Source organism: Amphiprion ocellaris, chromosome 9, assembly GCF_022539595.1.
Source record: "Amphiprion ocellaris isolate individual 3 ecotype Okinawa chromosome 9, ASM2253959v1, whole genome shotgun sequence".
Taxonomy (NCBI): domain Eukaryota; kingdom Metazoa; phylum Chordata; class Actinopteri; family Pomacentridae; genus Amphiprion; species Amphiprion ocellaris.
This window is the reverse complement of record NC_072774.1, coordinates 28,620,565-28,641,188: the sequence shown is the minus strand read 5'-3', so window position 1 is coordinate 28,641,188 and position 20,624 is coordinate 28,620,565. Positions and strand designations below refer to the sequence as shown.

At 41.1% G+C, this 20,624-nt stretch overlaps 1 protein-coding gene across 2 annotated transcripts in view; it reads right to left on the bottom strand.

Annotated features, from left to right (window-relative positions):
* Positions 1-20,624, bottom strand: part of LOC111575590 (zinc finger protein 236) — a 79,643-nt gene that overhangs the window by 55,938 nt on the left and 3,081 nt on the right. For both annotated transcript variants that reach the window (XM_023280812.3, XM_035953085.2), the window contains exons 3-10: positions 16,671-16,835; positions 16,378-16,556; positions 13,429-13,559; positions 9,340-9,512; positions 3,978-4,100; positions 2,604-2,777; positions 1,785-1,962; positions 71-343 (exon numbers count right to left, since the gene is read on the bottom strand). In XM_023280812.3, the coding sequence (XP_023136580.2) occupies positions 71-343; positions 1,785-1,962; positions 2,604-2,777; positions 3,978-4,100; positions 9,340-9,512; positions 13,429-13,559; positions 16,378-16,556; positions 16,671-16,835 (1,396 nt within the window). The remainder of the gene's footprint in view (positions 1-70; positions 344-1,784; positions 1,963-2,603; positions 2,778-3,977; positions 4,101-9,339; positions 9,513-13,428; positions 13,560-16,377; positions 16,557-16,670; positions 16,836-20,624) is intronic.

The window sequence follows — 20,624 nt, the reverse complement described above, 5'->3', positions numbered from 1 at the left end:
TGTATTCAGTAGTTGATTTTTTACTTTGGCCTAAAGAGGAACCCTTTCATTAAGTGGACCTGCTCCTCACCTGTATGCAGTCGCATGTGTACTTTCATGCTGCCAGAAGTGGAGAAGCACTTCAGGCAGCACTGGCACTCATAGGCCTTGATACCCGTGTGCGTTTTCGTATGTGCTGTGAGGGTACTCTTGACAGCAAAAGCTCTGAAGCACTGTTTGCATTTGAAAGGCTTCTCATGTGTGTGGATGCGGATGTGGCGCACGAGGTCACTGGGTTTCTTGAACTCCTTGGAGCAGTATGGACAGCCATGCCAACGGACACCGTCCTCCTCCCTGATGGAGCCTGGACAGGAAAGAAAAATGAAGCAGTGCCTCTGTATAAAACAAATAGTTAATCATTCTGTTAAAAAAAAAACTTTTAATGTATAAAAAAAATACATAATTTGCATATAAACTTAATATATTCAAGTGTTTTTCAGAACAGTCCAGGCTGAGATCCTTCATCATTTGATGTGATAATATTTGCAGATTTTGTATAATAGCCTTTTCATAATTGAAAAACAAAACATTTCATATTATGAAAAAGTTGTTTTTTTCATGTAACTCATTATAAAATGCTGGCAGCATAGGTATCATTTGATAACTGTGAAGGACGGATTGTTTGGACAATTGTCCAATATCAGTAATATGATGGTGGGGTATTGTATGACTTTTGAAACAAGAAAAGCACTCAGAGAGTGCAGTACTCCACCAAGGCTGCTCAGTCATTGTATCATTTCTGACAGATAAGTCCCAATAAGTCCGCAGTGTAGGGATTTGTAGTAGGATTGCAATCATGTGATCATCAGCAGGCAGCTGACATAGCGTTCACTCGTTATGAGAGTTACAGTGACACCATGCTGCTATCTCGCAGTGATACAGAAATCTTTAACAAATACATGGATCCCGACTATAAGCCATATCATGGCCAAAATCTAATCAGTTGGTCCTTGTGTCATTTCTGACCTTCCCTGAAAATTTCATCCAAATCCGTTTTTGAGTAATGTTGCTAACAGACAGAAAAACAGACAAACCTACAGCGATCGCCCCGTAAGTCTGCCATGTTCCTTGGCAGAGCAAAAATATGCTGAAATAAATGACATTGTTCTATTTACTGAAATGTGTATGTAGTTACCTGCTTATAGAGGCACAGCATCAGGTGAGGCAAACAAGGAAAATGTCTGCCCCCACCCCCTAAACAAGTGGCCCCCAGTGGACAGTTTGACTGAGGTTTAGGATCAGAGACAGAGTTGAGGATCACTACTGACTCCAGGTGACCCATTCTCGTCTTTTGACCACAACTTTTGAATCGATGCAATGAAAAGCAAATCCATCATTTTGTGTTTATGTTTAAAACAAAAACTAGGATGTATTGCTGGAGACAATGCTGGATTACAACGCTTTGCCAAACAGAGAAACAACTAGTAAGAGAAGGTAAAACACTGTGAAACAATAGAGACTTTGTAACTCTTTCAGCAGGAGTCTGGAAATGGGTAAAGAAATTAGTAAACAAACTACTTTGCAGAACTTTGATCTGTCAAAATAAGATTACTTAGGTGTGTGCAAATATGCAACAAGCATCATTCTAAGCTGTGCTCTATCAGTAATGAGTTTTAAATATGAAGATTTCCCAAATAGAGAAGGTAACCTGTAATTTAACTGAGAGGCATCACATAAACCAGTTAAACCACCAACATCCAATAATAAAATGTCTAAAACTCTACTCACACTATAACCTCCCCTACCTGGCATTTGGATAGGTTTCTTAAAAATGCTCCTCTTCTTCTCCCTGGCAGGTTTGTCTGGACCTTGTATTTTCTTGATTTCTACAGCTGCACCTTCGCTGGTCTGGTTCTGTGACTCTCTGGATGTGGCGTCGCTCTGAGGTTGGACCACACTCAGTCCGCTGTTCTCCAGCGCTTGCTGCAGAAACAGAAACACCGCAGCTTAAAAATAAAATACACATCAAGTACAGGCGACTGTCACAGATTTGAACAGCAGAATACAAACAGTATTGTTCAGGAAATGTTAAATCTTTCAAATGTATGCTATGCAGTTTTTCAAAATACTAAATCTAATCATACAACATTATTACTCCACCAAGGAACGTGGCGGAGTTATGTGACGATCAGCGTACATTTGTCCGTCTGTTTGTATGCCTGTGTGCAACATTACTCAAAAACAAACGGACTTGGATGAAATTTTCAGGGAAGGTCAGAAATGACACAAGGACCAAAAGCCTTGATCCAAGACTAAAGCTGAGTGATAATCACATCATAACATGTTGCTGAGCAAAAGGTGATATTTAACTCTGCAGTAGTGCTGATCTATAAAGTTTCCTGGCACCAAATCACAACACTGTTTCTTTCTTGTGAAAGGATTATGTTGTTTTAAAAAAAAAAAAACTCCTGCCATTTAGTCACCAAAGCAAAGCCACATGACAGATCATTTCATTTGAATTCAAACAAACACTATTTTAGAGACTTTTTGTAGATTTTGTAGAAAAAGAACATGTGACATTTAGGTATCAGCTGAGGGGACGTTTTAAGATTAGAATGGGGTACCTGCAGGATGTCCTGGTTGATGGCAGTTTCCATGGCAATAGCTGGTTCTGGAGGCTGAGGCTGGGTTGTTTCACCGCTGACCTGTTCTGACAGCTCAAGAAGCTGCTGAATGACGTCTGTCACCCCTTCGCCACCCTCTGATCCCGTCGGAGCTTGACCTGATGTCTCCGTCTCCTATGGGAGGACAGGAGGACGGGACACATAGAGCAAAGCAAGCAATGAGAAAAAGGGCTGCGAGAGAACAGAATTCAAGGGCTGACTAAAATTTATTAGTGGCTCCCTGGAGCACAAAATGAACAAAACACTGGCTACTAGAGAGTAAAAGGTCAATGTCTGCCTTTGTCTTAATCATTGACACTTTCAGGCATTTTATCTCAATAAAGACAAGGAAATAAATACAGACATTGGTTATGTCAAGTTTGTGTGTACAAAGCAATTTAACACCACTAGTCTGTAAATAAAAAAGTAGTACTTAGTAACTTACTGATGACAAAATAATGTTGATGTATTATTTCCATAGTTGTAAACAAGAGAGATCATCTATGCTGCATTTTAGGATGAATGCCAGGTCAAATTTGCCAGAAACCATGTTTGATTGCGTTTTTTGTGGAGGGAAAATAGTTTAGCGGCACAAAGTGAAAGAAACTGCTGTTCTTTTAGTGCAAATTAGGCTGAGGCTTTTAGAGTTTTTGGCAGTGGAGTATGTGTTGAAATGCCATTTAGAAAAATACAGCATCACTATCTACCACTAAAGAGAGAGATAAAGTTGCTTTTTTGCTTTTTTGTAAGCCACAAAATTCTCTTCAGAAAAAGAACCAATGGATTGGAATAAAATAAAAGTCCAAATTTCGGTAAACACCTGCGTTAATAGTGGATGTGAGTTAAAGCTACTGACTATGATGAATCAAGCTAGACTTTTTAGATGTAAATACAATAAGGCACTGATGTGTTGATATCCTGTTTAGTCTTCTTCTGGCGTTCTGTATGACTTTGTTAAATAAATCGCATTCTGAGAAAAAACTGAGTGACAACAACTCAGGAAAAAGAAACAACAAAAAGCAAAATTATCTGACATATAAAGACGTGAAAAATTCATCATCATCCAGCAAAATTCTTGCAAAAGTAACTTTTTTTAATTTGGCACTTAAGAAGCATTAGAGCTTTCTCTCTCTTTATTTTTTCTTTGATTACAACACACACACACACTGAATTCTAAGTCATACATCCTGACTAATTTTGTAGCAAAGACTCTCATTAACCTTATCCTGGCAGTTAAAAGACTGAATACACTTGAATACACTCAAAGCAGGTGGCGGGCCGACCTTATTTTTTCTTTTGCTGTTTTGTTTGGTTTTCTGTTTAGTGCTCTCTTACCGAAGTGCTGGAAGGCACCTCGACCACAGAGATGTGCATCTTGCTGATGTGGGCATTCAGGCTGCCCAGCTTCTTAAACACACAGCTGCAGTCCAAGCATGGGAACAGTGGCACCCCTTTGGTCTGTAAGAGGACACAAACACACACAAGGTATTACTGCCTGCTGCTATGCATATGCTTCACAGTTATTTTATCCATTATGCCAATTTGTTTGACATTACATCCATGTATATCAGTGTTTTTAACAATACAAAGTTGCAAGACCATGCCTCTTTCATTAGCAGAACTGATGTTGCTACTTTGCACACTAAAAACATTACAAGGCCTGGAAGATCATAGGTTGACTACAGGTTTCTGGATCTCCTGATATAACCTTCAGTGCAATCAATGTGTTCTCAGTAAGTCAGAAAGTTATCACTTTCAAGGACAATTGCACCTCCAGAATTTTTTTCTACAGGTGGGGCCACAGAACACCTTGGAGGATTTTGGAACTGTGGATTTTGCTGAATTTGTGACAGGAGAACTTGGTAAAGTAAAAATTCTGAGCAAATATGGGAACATTTGACTGTGTTTGGCAGATTTTTGGAACTTCAGCTTGCTACTGTAAGAGAGAGAAAAAAAAAAGTTTTAAGTAATGCCAAAACATGTCAAAAGATGATGTGAAATGAATGTCCATATAGCGTCTTTTTCTGGGTGGCAGCATCTTTTTTGCATCCCTGTGAACCCACCTAGAGAAAAAGCACTTAGCGATTTTTTTTTCTGAGTCCTTCTTGTTGAAAATTACTGAACCTTTCAGAAAGGTGTCAGTCTTGTCACCATTGCTCCTTTTCACACATCCGAACACACAGACAGAATTTGCCACCTTGATAATCAAGAAAATGGAGAAGCTTGCTCTGGCCATGTCTGTCTATCCAGAGCTGTAGAGGCAATGCTGGTCTATCATACAATTAGCAGTCAGAGTGGTGACATGGAGGTCAAGATATCGTTGTCATAGAAACCAAACCCATGCACAGTGTGGGAGCTCTGTGCTCACGAGGCCAGTACTTGTCTCCCAGAGAAAAATACTGTTTGGACATGAACCCTAAGAGCACTAAACAAATAATCCATAGGACTTAAGCACCCTATTGAAAGAAGGTTTGATTGCTTTTTCATGAGGGACAGTCCACTGGTGAAGCAGAACATCAGTGTTTGTGGACAGATTGTTCACAGGAAGCTTGTAAAGTAAGCTGCCTCTGGAAGGGTTTCATTTAGAGTATGCTGGTTTGAGTGTGAGGGAATCTAAAAAAGCACTAGTAAGGTGTTATCAGAGACAGTGGGTTAAAGATGAGTGCACACTGGTGTAGAACATATGGGGACGGACAGGCACAAAAGGACTATAATTTTCCTGTAGTGGTAGTCACAAAGTGGGAGAAAAGGACTATGAAAGAAGGGGCAGAGTTGGAAAGCAGGATGATATGAGAAGGCAGTGCAGAGAGTGAAGCAGAGATGGCTTAACTGACAAAGAAATCCTGACATAAAGTGGGTCTATTGAAGAAGAAATGAACAAAGATGACAGAAATTAGACACCAATCAGTCACAATATTAAAACCACTGGCAGGTGATGGAAATTATATTATCTCGTTGCCATGGCACCAGTCAAAGGGTAGGATATATTAGACAGCAAGTGAGCTGGCAGTTTTTGGAGGTGATGTGTTAAAAGTAGGACACATGAGCGTAAGGATCCTATATGGTGTTCCTGATACATAGTACATATGTGGTTAAAAAGACCCCACCAGTGACCCAGTAACAGGGTAAAAGCTGTCCCCGGCTCACTGATGCAGGTCAGGAGCAAAGGCTGGCAGGCTGTAGTTCAATCTCACACAAAAGCTACTGTAGCACAAATTTCTAAAAACCTCAGAATGATAGAAAGGTCTCTGAACCCACGGTGCATCACAGTTTGCTGTGTGTAAGGCTTTGGAGTGCAGATTGGTCACAGTGTAAACCCTGAACACTACTAAAAGCACCTAAAATGGGCACATGACTACTGAACCACGGAGTCATGCAGCAAAGTGACCTGGTCTACTGAATCACATTTTCCTTTCAAGTCCACAGCCAGGTGTGTGTCCATCGATCATGATGCTGTGGGCAATGTTTGCTGGGAAACATTGGGTCCTGGCATTCATGTGGATAATACACGAACCACCTTCCCTTTCATGGCAGTGGAGTTTGCTGACTGGAATGGCCTCTTTCAGCAGGATAATGCACCCTGCTACAGCTCACAAATTGCTCAGGAATGGTTTGAGAAACTTGACAAGCAGTAAAAGGTGTTTGACTTGATGAAAGTAACAGAAAAACATAGCACACATTCTCAGGCATGTCACTCCTGGAAGACATTCAAGTTCACATGAAAAGTAGCAGAAATCTGTCAGGGTGAATGATTCAAGAGGGAGAAGTTCAATCAATTGCATCTTTGGTATCTCTGCCCACCTGACCAATCAGGACAAGAAGTGGTTGAGAACAGCACCTTACTGGTTTGAGCAAACCCTCTCCCCAATCTAAAGTAGAAAAATTAGAGCCAAAGGCAGCTTCAAAAGTCATTCAAACATCCGACAAGTGGTTTTCACAGAGTATACATCTTAAGAACCACAATCAGTTGAAGTAGAGTAGTTGAAAGCATTTCAAAAGGTTGCACAATAAAGAATGTAGGCTAAGGACACAAACCTACACCCCTGGTAAGGCTAATGCATTACTTACATATTCAAACCTACAATATAACCTCACCTTTACATACTTATATTCTGCAGTTGACTCTGAATCACAGGCTAATTGGAGAACAGCTTTTTTTTTATCTTGGGCTACAGCATGTGAGCAAAGGACAAGGGTTTTGATGCAATTTATATGCAGAAAGTGTTATAGTCTCCATCCAACAAGCTACATGACCAAACACTTTACTGAATGTAACCATGATGGTTTTACTCCCCTGGCTCATCTGCATGCATCTGCTCATGCAATCTATTGCAAATAACTCCTGATTATAATTTATTCATAAAGCCAGTCAATCATAAGGACAAACTCTCTCCGGCCCCGAAAAACTGAAGAACACTTGTGAAAATTAGATGCATTATTCAAATGATCCTGCCGTTTGGTTTTCCAAGAGTAATTCAATCAACTGGCCCCATCACCAGCTTTTAGCATAGAGTACGCAATCATCTTGCCCAGTAAGTAAACACACTTCAATTTGTTCAAACGTATTATATCCAGAAATGACAAAGAAACAGAGAAAAAAAAGGATTATTATGAAATTAGCAGGTCAACTGTCCAATTGAAAGACTGAAACAAATTATTACGCATCATTTACACTTACAACTACAAACACTTTTGTTCTGGAGCACAAAGATTAAAGCAAAATCAGGCATTAAATGTGAACTCCAATGCACTGATTCAACCTGGCTGCTTATCACAGTGAGGCAAGCATGGGGCTTTTTATTCAGAGGTAATCCATTTAAAACAAGTACCACAACAATGGCCTCTCTGCAGTGACAAAAGCAAAGCACTGATATATTAAAACCAATTTCCTGCTTCTCTTCTGTACATGCGTAATTTAGTCCCTTGAAAAATGTATTATATACACAAACAGACCATCATGATAAACAATTCAGAATTTTTCAGAAGGTAAGTTGCACAAGTTATAGACCAATTACAGAAAAAGAAGATCCAGGTAAACTTATTTTTCAGCTGAAATGTGTGGATAACTACATTAGAATGGGGTACTCTGTTAACCTTTAGCCAAAATGCACTAGCACTGGCCATTGTGGCATTGATATAGGACTCAGTGCACCTCTCGTGATGGAGACCATAGTGTAGCTTTACAATCAGGCAGCACAGTTCATCAACTAGGGGACACAACTAGCACTATCAATCCACAGACCCTAGAGTATTCATCATCCATTGACATTAACATTTGGGCATCTAGGGCGGACTTTTTATCTGCGCTTCTTTTGACCTTTCAACCACAGTTTGGCACTAAGAGCACTTAAGTTTGCCACTAAGAATTGAGGGAGCACCAGTAGAGACTAAAGTCCAGGCGAAATTAGGTGGGATACATCAGGAGGGCTCTCTGTAATCGCTTATAAAAGGAGAAAAACCAAATGAGGAACAAAGCACAGCAATTTCATCTCATTCCCTTTCCAACAGACAAAGAATATGACGAGGTGTCCTGCTGGAACATGCTTTGGGCAGGAGGCCTGGCAATTCAGTGTGTTACTAAAGGAGTCAGACATCCAGAGAAACAGTCAGAACAACAGAAAGGGTAGTCAATTACAGAAAGCTGGGAAATGGCGTGAAAAGTCTCTAAAAGTACATGATATTTCACCTGAATGATGGGCAGCTGTGTTCACATTTTAAACACTTTAAATGCATCTGTGCAAGTCCATGACTTGAAAACAATAACCAGCTCTTAAAAGCTTCTTTGCATGCTAGGCATGTGTTCATAATCCAATACATTTAGTTTCTACAGATTACACAGCTCTGACTCTGACCATGAAAATGTTGAACAAACTACACTACTAGTCAAAAGTTTGGACACACCTTCTCATTCAGTGCCTTTAAACCTCCACTGGCTCCCTATCCCACATCACATCCAGTTCAAAGTCCCCCTGCTGATCCACAAAGCCCTCCATAATATGATGTATTTTATGATTTGTTTTATGATGCTCCTCTATTTTTAATGTTTGCTGATTGAGTGTTTTAAAAAGAGCTATACAAATAATAATAATAATAATAATAATAATAATAATAATAATAATAATAATAATAATAATAATAATAATAATTATTATTATTATTATTATTATTATTATTTTGCAGACACTGCTAGAGTTGCTAAATAGAGGAAATCATCTTAATGTCCCGTGACGTTTTGAAATCATCGCTCTCATTGAGAGCGTACATATTCAGTTTTAGAAATCCTTTATGAAAAAGTCTAGTAATGAATGACTGGATCCCTGCAATTGTATGTTGGTAATATATAACAGTTTACTTATATATGTACATATTTTGCTATTGCAATCTTATGAATGAAGTAATGTAGCTATGGGCGACAGGTTCTCTGCAATATCATGCTGTTAATAAATAACATTTACTGTCTTTACTGTCTTAATTACCAGGAATTGATATCAGCATTGGCCCTGGAAAAATACATAGTAGGATTCTTAGTTTTCAATGTTGTTTTTCAGCTATTCTAATAATTTTCTTATCTAGATCAAGTACTACAAAAATGGTACAACACGCCTATGCTAAATGGAATTAGGAGAAAATGAATCAAATAAAAACTCAAAACCATAAGTTCTGCTTTTCTTTCTTGTCTTTTTCTTTTTGCCCTTACCTCTGAATGAACCCGCTGAACGTGGGAGTGCAGGTTCCCCTTCTGGGAGAAGGAAGCAGGGCAGAACATGCAGAGGTGAGGTTTCTCTCCGGTGTGTCTCACCATGTGAGTCTGCAGCACCACCTTCTGGTTAAAAGCCTTGCCGCAATGTGTGCATTTATAAGGTCTCTCTCCTAAAAAGAGGGATAGGTTTAGGTCAAACAGGAGGCCAGAAACAATTATGACACTTTCAGGACAACTAGACTTCACAAAATCTATATTAATAACTTCAAAATAAAAGATAAATACTGGGGGCTTGTTTTAGATATCAACACTCATTATCATTAAATAAACACACCTGTATGTTTGGATCAGTAATGTGACATTTTTCAACACAGAAGCATTACATTTTCAGAGGCTAGTTTGTAGCTTCAACTCTAGTCTTTTGTCAGAATTTCAACCAAATTCAACAACAACAAAAAATTCTAAGTGGAGATACTGTGAATGTGATGTTTTACATAATTATTCATGTCAGAGTGCTAATTGCTCATTTTGTACCAGTATGCAAGGTCATTTCTGGTTTTAATTCAAGATAAGCATGATTCAAATATAATCTTGAATCCTTACCAGCTCCTCTGCACAACAATGAGAAACAGAGAAAATGAGGCATAATGTGTGTGAGTGTGTATAGTCTCCCTGAGCGACTCTCCACCTCATCAGCTTAAAGGCTGTTGGAGATTCGGAGTGAAGATAAACCAGATCCATCCGCCATTAGTCATCCCGCCAGTCAGCCAACCAAATAAATTAACATGTGGATGATGTGTCAATAAAATGTGAATGGAATCTACTGGCTACATTACCCTGAAACCAGACAATCGCAGGGCCATGCAACGGCATTAGAATTTAAACAGCGCATCGAAATTCGACCCGTACAGTCTTTCTCTGTCGTCACAGAGTGAGTTAGTTGACGAAAACTTAATCAGAGTGAGTCTAGTTAAGGAAGACCAGTAGAAGACTTCAATTGCGTTCTATATTATTAGTGTTGCGCAGTACATGGATTCTAGAAAGCAATACCTTGCCTTTTAGTACGGCACTATAATCCATTATATCAGTACTGGTACTTAAAGAATGAGAGTGTTTTAATAGAACCATATTTCCTGAGTTCAGCATGTGTGTGTGTGTGGGCACTCCAGCAGGCATAGTGGCATTTTTTTACACTCTCTTAAGCACTCTGCACCTTAATGGTGGCAAAATAAGGGACATGGCTGCAAATGGAAGTGCTCCTACTCAGTGACTGACAGATGTGCAAAGCAAAAAATGGCATATTTCACTTGGAGCAGATATGCAGACTTATTCAAAGGATTCAGAGATCTTATATCTGAGCTGATCTTAATTGGCTTTTCTGAGGAATTGAACAGGAATCACATCATTTAATTACTTAATAACCTTACCGACACTGCCTAAACTAAGCAAACTCATGATTAGTTGGGACACAATCTGGGAGATGCTCATCAGACGCATCTTAAAGGTGTTACTTAATTTGTAAATGAAAGACAGTAAGACTGACAGAAGATTGTGGTGAGCAAAGCAGCATCCTGAAAGAATAGTTATTGTGAAATCTTCCTATCAGACAGTACGGACTGTGAATGTAGATAGTTACTGTTAACACTAGCGGAGAACGTTAAGTACATGAGCTGTGTGGGGTTACGTTGAAGTATTATGTTTATTCATAAATGTTGTACCTTAACAGGAGACAATTCTCATTTTCTCTTTCTGGGTGTTTTAATTTCAGAAACTACCACGACTATGTGTCTGCATAGTAAACAACTGTGTCTCCTCTATCCTGAGTAAAGAAGTTCTACATTGCTTGGTGACTGTGTGCTCTCTGACAGGAGCTCTGCAGTGGTCTATACCAGTTATCCAGCTACTCTTACACGTTTTTTGATTTGTGAGTTGGATCTCCTTGAATTAAAGTGACAGGCTTTGCATCCAAGCAGCCATATGCACGACTAATGTGATTACACAAGTTTAACTAAATCTGTGAGAATTGTGAGTCAGATTGTGGATTGTGATTCTGCACCAAGAGAATGTCATGTAATCTTCTGCCAGATTGCTAATCCCCTGTGAACAGGATAAATTACATAATTATTGCACGCTATGCCCATGTCTACAAATATGTCAAAGTGTGATTCATTTTTTTTTATCATTGGAGTATGACAAGGTAGTTAAGGGCAATGACAATTGATAAATGTGGCAATGTGGCAAACATCTCTATATGCAAATGCAGTATTTACATCCGTAACCTGATTATAGTTTGCAAGCAATACAAATTCATGAACATAGTTGTACAGCCAGGGTTGGGAACTTTTACAAATTTTAATACATGAGCAGCTGCAGTTGTTTGATAATGGGCAAGTCTTTTCCAAGCAGTGGAAAAAAATCAAGATTACAAGCAGATGGGATAAACAGCTAAAAACTAAACAAAGAAACTATATGAAATCCGAAAACTTAATTCTCGGTTGGATGGGGAACGGAAAATGAAATGGATGGATTAATGTGATTCACAGACAATGCAAACCTACGCTGATCTGCCACAACATTAAAACAAACTGCTGGATATTGTGGAGGACCATTTGCACCAAAACAGTTCTGACCTGTCGAACTATAGACACAGGATGTCTGTGAGTTACAAGGTGAGGCCTCTGGGGGCTGGCAGTCTGGATTGCAGTATCTATTGCTTGACTAGATTGGGATCTGAGGTGGTTGGAGGCCAACTCAATTCCTTGGGCTCTTTGTTGTGTTTCTCAAGCTGTTTGTGTGCAGTTTTTGTGTGCACTGTTCTGCTGGGGGAGGTCACTGGTATTGGGGTGTGTTGTTGCTATGAAGATGTGTGTGCTTGGTCTGCAACAATGTTTAGGTCTGTGATAAATGTAACTGTCATCCACATGAATGCCCAGACTCAGTTCTTGAGTTATGGCCAAAAAAGGTACAGTGAGCTTGACCGAAGGGTTTGGAGCAAAACATTGCACTCTAATGGGATGATCAGTGATATTCAGTCAGTGGTGTAAGTGTTGTGGGTGTCTGGTGTATTTACTATACAACCCAACTCAGGCCCCCAAAAGGGTAATGTCAGGGCGGCCTTTGGAAAATGTATGTGCGGTGAAATGGACTGAACTTCTACCAAGCGGTGCAGAGAAAAGAACAAATCCATGTGCAATCTCAAAATATATCATCAAAAGGACCTGGAAGTAGTCAGTTCATACTTTATTATCCTAGACGAAAAAACAAGGTGCTAGTTGCAGCCCACATGTATCTAAAAATATGCATGTACTGGGGCAGGCTTTGAAATATTTTACAATTTGGCATAGGTTTTCCAGATTTCTTTAGTATCAAAGTGATTCAGTGCTAGCTGTCAGTACATCTAATAGCAAACAGCAAAACAAACTCCATCCATCCATTATCTATACACCACTTAATCCTCATTAGGGTCATGTGGGGGCTGGAGTCTATCCCAAGTGAGTCAGGTTGAAGGCAGGGGGCACCCTGGACAGGTCAACAGTCTGTCACAGGACTACATATACAGACAATCACACTCAAATTCAGACCTATGGACAATTTAGAATCACCAATTAACCTCAGCATGTTTTTGGACTGTGAGAGGAAGCCGGAGTACCCGGGGAAAACTCATCAGTGCACAGGGAGAACATGCAAACTCCATACAGAAAGATTCCAGACCCAGGCCGGGATGTGAACCAGGGATCTTCTAGCTGCAAGGCGACAGTGCTAATCACAAGTCACTGTGCAGTCCAGAAACAAACTCTTAATAGCTAATTCTATATACACAATATTACAAAATGTTAGTAGATATTGGCTAAAAAACAGGATTCGTGTTGAAGCGCACAGTGCAACCCACTGTGTCTCTAGCAGCAGTATATCCCATATCACATCCTACAGTCATTACTGAGATGGTCTATATAGGACAATTCGATCAGGAGGTTGATGGATTCCACCGCTCTTTTCTGCAGTAACTTCTTTGAACATAAATCACCAAATGCGGATTTGAGCTCTAAAAGCCGCACATTTCACCTCCTGCCTGTCGATCTCACTCACCTGTGTGTATTCGTATGTGTCTGACCAGCTGGCTTGGCTTTTTGAAGGCCTTTCCACAGTGATGACAGCTGTTTGTGAACCCACTGCGATCTATGTTTTTCTTGTAGTTTCTGGAACTAGAGGTGAGCGGCCTGTGAAGGAAGCGGACACAAATTTTTTTTTATTTTTTTTTGTGTAAAATGCTTTGCAGAGGAACACAAAGATGCATTAATATAACAGCAATGTAAATTTTTGAAATTCTGATACTGAACAAGATTTAGGCAGGTATCCACTGGATTACTTACTAAGTATTTTCTTATTATTTATACCAAATGTTTGTATATAGGTAAGGGCAAATTGTATGTGTGATTGGAACTGCTCCAACTTCTGTTTTCTGACACAAAATTTGTTACATCCGCCAACATTATTCACATTGAAGAGTTTGTCAAACTTGATATTATACACTACCATACAAAAGTTTGGGTCACTTAGAAATGTCCTTATATAGTTACTGTATATAGTTACTCTTAGGCACATATAGGGACACAACAGCTAGGGCCCCGAGAGCAGGTGGGGGCAGGAACGATGGGCTCTGTGGTGGGGCGGATGGCAGGGCTCTACGGCCTTGTCTCTTCCCCATCACCCTCTTGCTTGCCTCCCCTGCTCTCTAATTTCTTTTTAATGCACCACACACACTCACACCTTGGGGGTAGGTCTGGGACGGCTCGGGGAACTTGGGCCAGGGTAGGCTGCAGAGTAGCCATCCTCTGTGGTCCTCTGGCCTGCCCCCTGGACGCCTCGCCCAGCCTCCCCACTTTTAATGCACCACATGACACTCAGGGTTACACTATCACGGTGCAGGGATAATGTCTCCAGTCTGGGATCGGGAGACATATTAATAGGGAGTAATTGGGGGATTTCACTAATATGGCCTCGCTGGTGGGACCCGGCCCCCTTATGGCTATGGGGTGGCGGGGGTGGACCATCATCCATGTTGCTGTGGCTGGGGGGTCCCCGGGACCTGGGGGCTGTGGTCGGGGGGGGTTCTCCTGCGTGCCCGACGGGTCCGGGCAGGTGCGATGGCTCTTGGTGGGCTGCGGGGGCTGGATTGGCCGTCTTGGTGGGCGCTGTGGCTGTGCTGCGGGCTGGTGGCATGTGGTGGCTCTGTCCCGGTGGGTTGTCAGGGCGCATTGCGGGGGGTGGGGGCCCTGGGTGTACTGCGCTCGCCTGGGGCCTGGTGCGGGGGGTATGCGGGGTGCCTCCCTGTCGGCGTCGCCGGGCCCCACCACACTGTCCATTTTTACTCTCTGGACTCGCATCGGGTCCCGGCTCCGATTTCCTCTGGCCGGCTCCCGGTGGTGGCCTGCCTTGTGATGGGCTGGTTGCCGCCCCTTCGGTGGGCCGCTCGGCCCCTGTGTCTGGCTTCCTGGCTGTGTGGGGCCGTTGGCCCCCTCGGGGGAGGGAGAGGGGATGGGGGTGGGCGGGTCGGGTGGTGGGGTGGGGGGTTCGGTGGGGGCTGGGGTGGGCGGGGTTGGGGTTTGGGTGGCGGGTGGGTCCTCGTGCCCCGGGCCGCCTGGGTCGGTCTGGGCGCGCTGGGGGTGTCGGTAGCTGCTCCCTCTTGTTCTATGGGTCCTCGTCGTTCACGGTGGCCCCGGTGGCTCTCTGGGGGTGCCACCCTGTGGCTCCTACTGCCTGGGGGGGGAGGTGCCCTGTTGGCTTGGCCCTGCCTTGCCGTGATTGCTGTTCTGGGCTTCGGGGTTCTTCACACTTGCATGTTTGATCAGGTCTCGCCAGCTACTGCCGAGTCCCATTTCAGCAAATGATGGGTCCCGCCAGAATGTGCTGAGAATCTCTCCAGTCTCTACCCTAAACTCATTCTCTCTCGCACTAGCATCCTCTTCTGGCCTATTCTATTCTATTCTATACTATCAAGACACACACAATTATGGTGCTCAGTACCGTTTGTTCATTTATTATTGAATCTCTTTTTCTTTTGTGTTGGTTTGGTTTTCTTTTCTTTTTTCAAATTTTTATTTTTTTTTTCTATTGATGGACAGTTAGTAGTTGGGCATAACACACCACCTTACAATCTTTAATTGCAATAGCAACGCCTGTTATTTTCTATCCCTGTTCATCCTGTTCGTCCTGTTCGTCCTGTCCAGTCTTTGTTTCCCCCACACATCACTGAGGTGTAGCACTGCCCTCCCTGGCTTATAATAGGGAATTCTAATAAAGAAGGTCTGCTTAGCTTTCAGGGAGGGCCGGTGATGGTCACACACATGCACTAAATATTAAAATATTTGGTTGCAAGACTAAAATATGCATCAATCTCATATAATGTTGACTCCCCTTTTGTGGAGTTAAACAATGAGAACAAATGCAGACAAAAAAAAAAAAAAAAAAAAAAAAAAAAAAAAAAAGAAATGTCCTTATTTTTGGAAGAAAAGTATTTTTTTCAATGAAGATAACATTAAATGAATGAGCAATACAGTCTAGACATTGTTAATGTGGTAAATAACTACTCTAGCTGGAAATTTTTAATGGAATATTTCCATAGGGGTACAGAGGAACATTTCCAGCAACCATCATTCCTGTGTTCTAATGCTACATTGTGTTAGCTAATGGTGTTGAAAGGCTAATTGATGATTAGAAAACCCTTGTGCAGTTATGTTAGCACATGAATGAAAGTGTTTTCATGGAAAACATGACATTGTCTGGGTGACCCCAAACTTTTGAATGGTAGTGTACATTTAACTACATTCATTTTTAATTTTCACTACCCTTAGTTTTTATACTATTTTTAAAATACTATTTATAGTGGATTTGAACTGATTTTAGGTTATAACCACTGCAGCAAGATGCTCACGGCGACTTGAAGTGGCTGTTGGGTTTATTCAACTCTGTTCATGTCGAGCTGCTTTTCTCAGCTTGGTAGAATGTAATAAAGCGGCATCTGAAGCCCTGTCTGACCTCATCTTGATATGACTCTTCATGTGCTCTTTGATTTGTGCAGACGTCTTGAACTCCTTGTCGCAGGTCTTGCAGGTGTAGACCCTGATGCCCGAGAGCTCCTTCCGGTGCTCCTCCAAGTGCAGAGAGAGCTGGCTCTGAAGAACAAACTCATCTCCGCACTCTACGCAGATCAGATTCTGCAAAAATGGAAACAAAATAAATAGAGTCAAAAGACAGAATCAAAGTTCTTTTTTTCTAAATTCAAAGAAAACAAAACAATGGTTTTAGGTTTGATTGGTGAGACGACTTACTTCCTCCTTCTCGTGCAGCATGATGTGGGATTTGAGGCTGGCGATTCTTGAGAACTTTTTATTGCAAACAGGGCAGGTGAAGTCAGAGGTGGTGTGTGTGGACTTGTGTAGCGTGAGGTTGAACTCCACATTAAACGTCTGTGGGCACTGGTCACATCGGTGAGGCTGCAGAGGAGAGCGAATGCTGGAGTGAATAGTGCTGTAAAATTTCTCGGGCATCTCCCTTTGCAATGTTGTTCTAGTTGCTGTTTTTAGTCTTGTTTATGGCAGATGGAGTCAGTCTTGACTGAATCTCCATCACTGAGCTAGTTTAAGTGATTCAAGAAAACACATTTGTTGCAAAGAGAGAGATGAAAGAAAGAGACAGAGAGAGAACAAAATGACTGTGATACACAAGTATTAACTACCAACAGGCAAAAAAAAAATATCCACAATAAGACAGAAATGGCACCAATATTAGGTTATATTTCTATCAGAGGAGCCAGCTGACTTAATTTCAGAATGCTTTCTGAATCTGTTGAAGGCTGAAGGCAGTGCTATAATCAGAGTGGCTGCTGCTCTTCAGTCTGGACAGAATGAAGGTGAAGATTTTGGCCTTGAAGCTGAAATGACCCATAACTACAAGAGTACTGGCAAATGAACAGATATAGAGTCTTATTATCACCTTTTCACACCCAAAGAGAGATTTTAATCACTCTAATAATCTTGCTGAAAGTGTGGAACAAAGAATCAAATCCCTTCTCTGTCCTGCAGTCATGTTGGATGTGCATTTTGAAGTACTGTATTAAAATGGTAATGAAAACAACAAAATTCAATAACAAAACTTCCCCAGGTTTGCAAATAAGTTTTTATGCTTACAGCACTTAAAAGCATTGATGCACACAAAGGGAGAAGGAAACACCCTTTTCCAAATAACTTCTGGCATAGCAAACATTTAACTCACATCAATGCACAACAGTTTCTGCTTTTTGTCATTGCTTTCACCTCCAGACAACATGAAACATGTCTAACTGCAGCAGACATTCCAGAATATTTACTTGTCCCACTGAAAACAAATCTCCAAAACTTTCCATTTTCCTCTGAATTGACCAAATTTGTGTTAGTTTTTCTCTTTATTTAAGATGTTTTAGCAGCCCGTAACCAACCGTCTCTTCCTATTTCTCACTTTGGGTATCCTCCATTTCTTTCCCTAACGCCTCTCCTCACATCTTAGTCTCTCTCATCAAAGATGCAAATGGGGAAAGCAGGGAAGACATACGAGGAGAGAGGAGTCAAGGCAAAGGGGATTTAAGAAAACGAAATATTGCTTGCTTAAGAGCTGTTGTTTTAAGGCAACTAGTAAGTATGACATGTGGCACAGCAGCAGAATCGTCTGTCCATTCAATGTTTTGTTATGGCCTACCACTGTGTTTTTTGATCTCTGTCAGATGAGAAGAAATGTTAATGACAACTTACAGCTAGGGCTGGGAATAAAATCGATTTTATTGATTTTATAACTAAAATCGATTTTTATTTTACTAACTCGAGTGTTTTCCCATTGATCTGATATTTATTTTCCCCGTTAGTTTCTTTTTTCGCGGTTCAGGCTTCACTTCACTCGTGGGCTTCCGTAGCGTGCCCCGCGAATTGCACAGAAAGAGACAACATGGCTGCCCCCGTGAGTAGAAAACAACTCTGTTCAAAGAAAGGAAATTGGAATTCTGTCATTTGGAACTGGTTCGGATTTGAAACTGGGTTATAACTTGAATTTTGAATGGCAAGGCCTTGAATTGTTTGCAATAAAACAAACTTTTGACAGAATATCTGTTTTTCTCAATCACTTATAAATGCATAGAAAAAAATCGAAATCGAATCGAAAATCGATTTTTTTTCAAAAAAATCTAAGATTTTTTTTTTTGGCAAAATCGCCCAGCCCTACTTACAGCATACATTTATGTATTAGGCCTTGATTACACTCCTTTACAGATGCACACACAGACAGCTGCATATATGTAGTTGTAGTTTATATACCACTTTTCTTGTCGGCAGTACTGCACTTGGAAAAATAAGTTGCATACATGTGCAGCAAGTCAACGTACTTATCCACAGAGATACAAAGAGTCGTGCTGCTTCCCAGCATGAGACGCTTGATGAGCATACCACCATGCAGTGTCAAATTAGATGGTTGACAAGTGCTCTCCAACAGGAAACCAACACAAGCAGTGTTTCTCTACAACCATACAAACACTGGCTGCACTTTACTGGACAAACGCTTCACTCATGGGCTGTCTTATAGGACAGTAAAAGTTTCCAACCAATTTCAAATATTTCAGGCAAGAAAACAAGCAATACAGCTACTGAATTTGCCTCCATTTTACATTAACAATGGTTTGAAGTTTTTTAGAGGGAAGTGGCAGCTGGACACACCTGATTTGCATAAAGTAGACTGGGCCTCAACCTTATGCAAATGGCGAGCAGGCAACGAGATGCCCTGTCTCTTGAAATGCAACATGATGCTACCAGAAACTGCTGCAGAGCTGCTTCCATAGACAACAAGAAAAGCACTCAGAGAGCACAGTACTCCGCGAAGGCTGCTCAGTCATTATATCATTTCTGACGGCTGAAATCTTGAAAAAAAATTGTGGCAGAAATCACAGCAACATAAAATGTGGCCATTTACTATAGATGTGCCAACAAACAAAATGACCTTGCACTGAGCACAGGTGTGTGTTATGCATGTGTACGTTATGTACAGATAGTGACTCGCGTGACCTAAATATGTAGCGGACGGCGGGAATTGATGGGACTCAAAAACATCCTCACAATTTAGCCAACCGTTTCTTGTATCGCTTCCGACTTATAAGTCCCGGTAAGTTCGCAGCAGACGATTTGTAGTAGGATCGCAATCGTGATCATCAGCAGGCAGCTGACGTCTTTTCACTTGTTGTCATAGTTACAGTGACACCATGACATTATCTCGCAATGATACGGAAATCTTAAACAAATCCGTGGATCCAGACTATAAGCCGTATCACTGTCAAAATCTAATCAGTTGGTCCTTGTGTCATTTCTGACCTTTCCTGAAAATTTCATCCAAATCCATTAGTCCGTTTTGAGTAATGTTGCTAACAGACAGACAGACAAACAGATGGACAAATGTATGCCAGTCGTCACATAACTCCACAGTTTTCCTTGGCGGAGTAATAAATGGGACGGTTAAATAATGGATCCTTTGGACATGTACCCTAATTCATATCAATATATTCTGTACATGCAAACTCCTGCAAGCATGTGCACTGACTGAGTGACATATATTACAGAGGCACATCTGTCAGTCCTGCTCCCAGCATGGTTTGTATATTCATGCTGTATGTAATTCCTCTTTTATATCAAGGAGAGAGAGGATTTGCAGCAGCAGCTTTGAACAAGGATGCACAGGTGTATCCTCACTGTGTCCTGTGTCATCATGAGTGTCAAAGTGTTTTTGGCACTCATGATGACACAGGACACAGTGAGGATACACCGGCTCAAAGTTGAAAAATGAGATGGGCCTCTAGTTTTCTTTCTGGCTTCCTCTACTCTGTTTTATCACGGCCATGTCTAACGTAGACTATACTGCCACCTTCTGATGACAATACACAGGCAGTTTATTCACTTAAAGGCAGGTAATGGCAAACACGGCTAATTTCTGACTGAAAAGCAGTGACTGAAAGCAAGCACAAGGGGAGGAAGATCTGAGTCCTGCGAAATGTTGAAAATAGATGGCAAACAGAGCAAACTTTGCAACTTAAGGGAAACCAGTAATTTAACAACTATCAACACTTGCATTACTCAACATGAAGTAATTCACATTTTTTGTGTATGTGTGCTCATGCATTATGAATGAAAAACAGAAAATTCCCTGACAAAGAACACTTGTTGCAGTCAGTTCTAACACAACTCCATCTAAGCGTACTGCCTAAACCAAGAGAAGTC